The 8,377-nt window shown below is 42.2% G+C and overlaps 1 protein-coding gene across 1 annotated transcript in view; it reads right to left on the reverse strand.

Annotated features, from left to right (window-relative positions):
- Positions 1–8,246, reverse strand: part of LOC122638112 (homeobox protein Nkx-6.2-like) — a 22,681-nt gene extending 14,435 nt beyond the window's left edge. Inside the window, exons 1-2 of the mRNA XM_043830804.1 lie at positions 6,651–8,246; positions 2,034–2,144 (exon numbers count right to left, since the gene is read on the reverse strand). Coding sequence (XP_043686739.1) covers positions 2,034–2,144; positions 6,651–7,446 — 907 coding nt within the window. The 5' untranslated portion in view covers positions 7,447–8,246. The remainder of the gene's footprint in view (positions 1–2,033; positions 2,145–6,650) is intronic.
- Between the last annotated feature and the right edge of the window lie 131 nt (positions 8,247–8,377).

The raw sequence follows: 8,377 nt of genomic DNA on the forward strand, positions 1-8,377 counted from the left end.
AAACAAGAACGCACATAGTTCTGCCGGAAACGATCTCGAGCATTTTTCCTATCAGTTTGTCTTCAAGCTTTATATGTATTTCCGAGTATCGAAGAGGAACGAGATGGGCATAAATACAGGAAGAACGCGTTGGATCCCGCGGCGATCGTTCGACTTTTCTGCGCCTCGCGAGACCCATAGAGCCGATCAACGTATCGCTCTGGAATATAAAATATAACGGTGCCCGGTGTAACTTACGTTCGATGCCGCTGGGCCGTCGAGGGCCATAGAGTATGTTGGTGGGACGTAAAGAGGGAGGGTAGGGGGAGGGGTACACTTCGAGTCGAAGGGTAGGTAGCTAGAGAGGTAGCTAGGTAGCAGGAGGTTTGAAGGGGACAGTGGTGTGTGGATACCGTGATGCCGCAGTTAAAATATTGCCAGAGTTATTCGCGCGAGTGTGGAAAACGTAGAGAGAGGGAAAGAGAGAGAGAGAGAGAGAGAGAGAGAGAGAGAGAGAGAGAGAGAGAGAGACAGAGACAGAGAGAGGGTGGAGTCGGGATAGAAGGGCTGATATTGAATATGATATTCTGGATCCAACGGCCACAGCGGACTACCACTACGCCACCCTCTTATTCGTCCTCCCGCAGTGACACTCGTGTACGCGCTGGTGAAACAACACACGCCCGTGGAGCCTTTTCTACTGACTTACATCCTTACGTTCTCGCACCCTCCTTACGTCACACATGTGCCGCCCTAGGGACGTAGAGAGAGAGAGAGAGAGAGAGAGAGAGAGAGAGGGTGGAAAGCGAGCACGCTGATCTATGCTCTCGAAAGGGGAAACGACACCCCCTCCGCGTGCCGTCACGTGTTCTTTCACTTTGTTCATGATTTTTTTCTTCTCTCTTCTTTTCTTTCTCCCTGTCTTTTGGCGGTCTAGTTGATAGCTCTTACGATTGGTCACGCCGATGCCGACGATAGGATTTGCCTGGACAAGCAAGATTCTTGATTTTTTGATATCGTTAGGGAGGCCTGGTCACGTTAGAACATCGTTTACGAGGGTCAAAATGTTTTCCTTTCTTGGACAACGATTCGATGAGCTTAATTATTTCCGAACGATCGCTTGATCTTTTTAGCTTTGTTTACTTTCGTGGATTTTATTTCAGTCGCTTCCAAGATTATTGCTTTTTAAGAGATTTCTTCCTTTTTTAATTATTGTATTTGTTCATCGAATGTGTTTGTGTACGAATAAACAGGTGTAAGCAATCAGAGGAATGAAAGAGTTAAATCACGTTTCGTTAATAATTCGACGAGTCTAAAAGAGATACGCAAAAACAAAAGAATTCTTCTTTCTGTCGAATTTTTCTAATTTTCACGTTTCCCCTATACCGTATCCGTTCTCATGATTACCGACGTCGAAATAAGAGCGGAATAGGTTTTGCTCTATTTTCGGACAGTGTTTTCTGCTTTTCTTCCTCTAATTCATTCCACTTGACATGTCTCACTCGTCGTCACGGTTCGGAGGTCAGTGCTTTCGCCTCTGTCCTTTCCGGGATATTGTTTAAAAAAGAGCACATCGCCGTCGTTGTCGTCGTCAAGGCAAGTGTTTTTTCACTTTCGGTCCCGTGATTTTCTTGCCGCAAAAGCAAACACAGAGGCAGCTGTCAAACCTGCGTGCTACGATACCAGGGGAGGAAAGGTTGAAAACATCCGCAGGCATTCTCGAATTCGAGAAAGGAAAAAAGAGCTTGTGTGTGTCTGTCTTTCTTTCTCTGTTTCTCTCTCTCTCTCTCTCTCTCTCTCTTTCTCTTTCTCTCGTTTTTTGTAATAAGCGTTATCTCTTAGATGTCGAACGAATGTCATCGAACGATTTAACGCGTGTATTTTTCTTCCTCAAGACGATAATAGAGTAGTATGAGAATTTCTGTCTCTGAATGTCTCTCTCACTCTCTCTTTTTTCGAAAAGTTGATTTTAGCTCAAATATCTTTTAATCTTCGTCAATGATCTCTTCTTTATTCTGTTCATGATAATTTACATAAAATTCAGAGGAACTTACACGTGTGTAATCTTGCTCGCCATGCCAAGGGATCGCTGACCAAACCTTGAAGACCCGGCCAATAGACAGCCGGATGTCGTGGTTCTGTCCTTTGTTGGAACTGTCCGATACCTGGAGACAGAATAAAAGGTCCCTTAACTCGATTTATTATCGTTTAGTTGTCTTATAGGAATATATTTTTAGTGACGCGAATTTTCGATGGATTTGAATGTAAGGCATGCGTTTTGAGAGTCTTTCGAAATAGGGGAAGAGGTCGAATACCTTAGTCTTCCTCCCTTTCACCAAACCAAGTTAGACCCCTTTAACAACTCCAATAGCTCATAACCGCTCGCGGGGACGTTCAACGATTTTATATGCGTACGAGACAACGTGGATTTTGAGACGACGACAAATCATCGAGCTACTAACTTGTCGTTCGTTTCATGGACGTGATATTGTTTAACGAGAAAAAAAAATAACAATGATAATAATTTTTATAATAAATAATAGTATAAATAGTACAGGGCGTGGATCGTGAAATAGAATTTTTTATATTTTTTGTAGTTTGTCTTGAATCCTCCGGAGACTATGGCTGATGCGAGCGAACGCTTAATTTCCCTTTAACAATACACACCTTGGCTATGGTATAATAAAAGGTTATTTCCGTTTTTACTGTCACGTCCGACTGAGCTTACCTGGAAAGGAGACGAAAATGGAAGCGACCACGATACACAAACGGACCACTGTCATTTCCTTTTGTCCGCCACTACCAAATCAAACGGAATTTATAGCATCGTAAAGGAGCACGGACAGCGTACTCATCAATAAAATATTAAAAGGATTCCTTCATCTTGTATACCGATCCGTAATAAGAATCTGTAACGTAATCCGTAATAAGGACCTGTAGCTTTTGCGGGAAAAAGAAAGGAGGTGAAGGGAAACACTTTGCCACTTAAACGGACCCCCGGCGGTGACTTTTATAAGACATTTATGGGACACTATGGACAGTGCTTCTTGATTTAAACGATGAAAACATTGTAAAAATGGATGCGAACGTGGAAGGTGGCGTCCGTTCGATGATTATGATCGTTAATCAAACGCCGCTAGCAATACAGTACGCCTTGGCATAGTGTTTCTTTTAGAAATTCCACGATGGGGAAGATGAAAATGAAAAATCTATTTTCGATCCTCTTTCAAAGTATAAAAGAGAAAAGTATACCATGTGTTCTTCTTTTTTTGCTATTTTCTTTTCTTTTCTTTTTCCATTTTTTTCTTTTTTTAATAAAAGTACATGTAGATCGATAAAATTATTTCAAAAGTATTAAAGAAGAAACGTAAAAGGTAGAAGAAGCACTTTTTTCTCACCAAGGAGATAAACGATGGGCCAATAATGAGAGTTATCAAACGCAGGCTGTATAACGCAGGACACGCGGCGTATCGCTCGAAGTAATTAGTATCGGCGTGCAATCAGCGTGAATAAAATACCGACGCATATTAACGTCGATTATTAATAATGATCGACGATTATTAACATCGACGCGTTGTGCCAGGCTGAAAGCTTCGGTAATATCGCTAAAACGTATCGCCGTGCTACCCTCCTAGCGAATATCGTCCGGCAAATACATTCCGTCGGGCAACTCATCAATATATGTATGTATATAGATGTGTCTATATATATGGTTTATTCTAATAATGTAGAATACCGATCGCCACAACGTAAATGCTTGTTCGTGCCTATTGCATTTGTAATTAACGTTACAATCTCATATAGATAATGAAGTCGTTTCGTTGGATTAAATCGTTATCGATAACTCCAAAACTACACTTCCCGTCGGCAAATTTTGTATTACTTTTTTTTTAACATTATTACAGCTACGAATTTCAACCTTAAAATACGTTCGTTATCGATCGATTTGGAAACGATCTCTCTATTGACTCTCTTTGTCCGATAACATTCTAAATGTTTTCATTCGACGACTCTCTTTTTCATATTTCACATTCTCAAGTTTCTCCGACCATGCGTAAAATCACGTATATCAATATTTACATTTTGTATAATATCGTAACGCAGAGAGACAAGATTAAATAATTCTCCGGTAAAGCTGTCAAAATGCGTTCATATTTACACGTCGAAAATGGTATACTTCGATTACAGGGACCGAACGCATCTCAATTTTATAAATTGTTTCGTGCACGTGCGCTCTTTAAATACCGCGTATCGAACGCTATTCATCAAACGTATCTGTTCCTATATCGAAATATATAAAGCATTTATTATATAGCGAATATGGTCGGTATAACGTACTGGTTACAGTTAACATCCCTATATATCGATCGCGAATATTTTATTTATAATCTTTAATCGTAGCTATAAATTGTAAATGGTGTTATTCGTTGTCGCGACGAAAATGTCGATAAATCCGGAATAAATCGAAGTAAACCTATGGCGTGTGTGTCCGACGGGAATTGTAATATTATTTATCCACATTCATCAAGTGTATCATTAGGATAAATCAATGGTAAAATTGTAACGAATATAGATATAATCGTAAACGGTGTAATAAGGATCTCTTAAAAAAAAGAGTCATTTTTAAAAATCACCGACGAAGAAATTATACGAAAGAGCACAACTTGGTTTACAAGTCGTGAGTGTAATAAACGTGTATGTGCGTGAACAAGTTTCTCCAGAGAATATAATGCTTGTCACGTACATTGCTACACAATGAAGATACATCGGTCACGTAGATACGCTTTCATAGAAGACACGAAAAAGAAAATTATTATTCTACTTTTATATTAACTTTGAGCGTTGTAAAATATTTTAACGAGCAGGCTAAAGTATGTACTACTTACATAGATATGTATCTATGTAATGCTTCGAACGTCACGAATTAAAGGCAAAGTTTTTATTATCGTATGACACAACGATCGTGTTCCAACATATTAACGAAATATTTTTCTCATGGTAGCTAAAGACACCTCGTATTCGGATAATGACTTTCGGTGGCATACCATATTTTCATTCTTTCTCGACTATGATTGATATCTTAATGTTTGCCGGACGCGGAAATCGACGCTTGGTTCTTGCGGATAAACGCGGGTAAAACACGTTCGAGCATACCACCCGATGTGTTTCATTATTGTGAAACATAACAGCACTTCGCGAAGAGCAAATCGTTTAGAAATTTAATGCCATGAATGTTAAGCAACGTCGCTCGTTTGCGTCGCTCGTTAATGTACCGTGGGAGCACGTAATTCGGTAAGCATAAATTTTACTACCACTTTACCTCCCACGTTTCTCGGTCGACCTGGCGATCAGGTACCGCCACCATCACCGTCATCATCACCACCACCACCACCGCCACCACCACCACCAACACTACTACCATCACAACTATCACAACCATCATCACCGTCACCAACATCACCATCACCATCAACAACACCATCGCGCATCGTTCAATGATACCGAGTGTCATTAATTCGCTTCTTTCGTTCGCACGCTTTTACCAAGCTCATTTCGAGTACTTACTTTTTTAAAGGGAAATACTCAACGTTAGTAACGTAGAACATTTATTCGATCTCTCGTGTTTAATCGCGAGCTCGTCAGGCTTCGTCGTTATATACGCGTAACAGGAATTAGCGGTTAATGACGCTCCTTGAGAACATACGATCGTAATTACGCGGCTACTGTAAGAAATTCTTTTTTTTCGTTCATTGTCGTTAATATTATTATTATTATTTTTTTCCTCTTTCTTTATAATAAAACGCGAATATTTACAACCGAACCGTCAGATTGAAATTTATTTAATCGCGATGACGATTATGTATTCTTTCTATTTGAAAGGAGAGATTATAAATCATGATCGTGAATTTGTTAGAGTATGGACGTTTTTGCGTGAGTTCTTGCGTCGCTTAGTTAACCACACACGTCGACCGATGCTTTATGAAGAGTATCTGTAGCTATATTTTACAAATTTTTATACGAAAATAAATTTAACACTGGATCATATTTATCTTTACATAATCGTAACGTTGAAAGGTTTCCAAAGATATTATTATGTCTCTTTCGTCCCGCGATTCTTTCTATTCGAACATCTACCCTAATGTTTTATTCTTTTTACAGCGATCTTTTTAAAAGGAACAATTCGACTTTGTGGCAGTATTCCAGCGATGTCTCGAAACATCGCTTTGGCTCTTTTATGGACTTGGATTCGAACTTTCGTAACTCTGATCTACTTCCCGAAGAAATTCATGAAATTCCGACGGGATATAGGTACGTATTAAAAATCTCATTTTAATACGACTCCGTTTCAATTCGACATCCAATTCGTTTTGATCATATTTGTTGTTATCAAAATGCACTAGAAAAACTATTGGACTACTTTCCAAACATTTAAAGTGAACAATTTAATCAATAAGCCAGCATTTGAAAAATTTTCTATATCCCTGAAGAAAAATAAAAAAGAGGACGTGATAAGATCCGCCGGTTAGATCCACCGATATCGAACTTGACCTTTTACGAGGGTGCCCATAAAAACGATGAAATTTTATAACAATCCACGGCTTATCTTCAGGTCGGTTAGCTCGAGAAATATCTGAGAACCCTAAAGAAAAGGAAAAGTAGTCGATACTAACCGGTAGACGCGGTGAATCCTGCGTGCATGGCGTAACGTGGTGCCGCCATGTGTTGGGGATGCGGTGCTGGTTGAAGGGCGGCGTGCGAGGCGGGCACAGGAGGTTGCGGATGCGCGGCCGCCGGTCTCGAGAGTATCGTGTCTATGCCATGAGGATTGCTGCCGACCGATGTAATCGAGGTGGCCGGACTGTGTTTTCCTGTGCTGCCCGTCGGCGAGGATTGCCCACCTTGAGTGGTCAACGTTGCAAGAGGAACACTAATACGCGGCAATTGGAGTCCCTGTTGTTGTTGATGTTGTTGTTGCTGTTGTTGCTGTTGCTGTTGCTGTTGCTGGTGTTGATGCTGTTGTTGTTGCTGCTGTTGCTGATGGCTGCGTTCGGCCATCGAATGTAAAGCAGCCAACGGTTGATTACCGAGCATTCCACCACCAGCAGCGCTTAGATTGAGGAACTGCAGAACGTGGGGCGCGGCAGCGGCATGAAAATCGTGAAGCCACGGTGGCCTTGGAGGTGGTGGCGAGTGGCTCGACGTTGGCGGTGGCGAGCAAGATCCTAAGGAGGAGCCAGCCGAGGAACTACGATCACCCTCGGCTATATGACTGTTTCTCCTGTGTTGATCGCTCAACGAAGACATGTTGTCTCCAATCTCAAGCTCACCTTCCGGACTTGATCTTTGTTGAAGCTCCGGCTCACCGTTCTCGCCGCAGCTTTTGTTGCTGCCTCCGCCGCCTCCTCCACCACCTCCTCCTCCTCCGCCGCCGCCGCCGCCGCCGCTGCTGGTCAAAGAACACACCATCTCGCACCACGCATAATTCGATAGTGAACGGTAAATCTTAACGAGACGTTCTGCACCGGCGTGTCAATGCGCGATTAACGTGCGTGTGTCTTTTCTACGAGTGTATAGTGTATACGTGTATACGCGTGTCTCTATCGACGAACACACGAATTTTCTTCAACTTTTTTTGGCTTTTTCAGTCCCCTCGATCTTTCGGGGATCTCAAAATTTTTCAATCTTTTCCTGGAAGGACGGCTGCGATTCTTTTTCTTCTTTTCCTCCTTTCTATTCCTCCTCCGGCTATACCCAATGAGAAAATCGTTTCTACTTCGAATAGTCCGTAACACGAGTATCAGTTTATCTTTCACGATGTCTCGGAGTAACACGGTAGTAGCATTACACGCGACGTCATTCGCGATAATCACGTTCACCGTTCATTTCTTCTTGATGTACACCGCTTCGCGAGTAAAGGCGTCGTCGGTCCAGCAGCCGGCACCGAAGTCGATGATGGTGAAGTGCTCACGCGAGAATGGAGTCGGTTCGATCGTGAATCGGTGTATCCACGGTGGTCTCCATCTATCGTGCGAGAGTCGTGGGACTCTCTGTCTCTGTCTGAGCGGCGATCTTGGAGAGTATCGTCGGTCGACTCTCCGATGGCTGTGTGACTACTCTCGCTGGTGGCAACTGCTTTCTCTCTCTCTCTCTCTCTCTCTCTCTCTCTCTCTCTCTTTCTCTCTCTCTCCCTTTCTCTCTCTCACTCATTCAGTCACAATCATATAGAGGATGTACACAGGCACGTTCACACAGACACATAGGTACTAGACGTTCTCGAAAGGGTCCTCTCCTCTTCTTTCTCGTCCTCGTGGCAACCGAGGGAGAAAGAAAAAGACAGATAGATAGAGAATCAGAGAGAGAGAGAGAGAGAGAGAGAGAGAGAGAGAGAGAGAGAGAG

This window comes from Vespula pensylvanica, chromosome 2 (assembly GCF_014466175.1).
Source record: "Vespula pensylvanica isolate Volc-1 chromosome 2, ASM1446617v1, whole genome shotgun sequence".
Classification (NCBI taxonomy): domain Eukaryota; kingdom Metazoa; phylum Arthropoda; class Insecta; order Hymenoptera; family Vespidae; genus Vespula; species Vespula pensylvanica.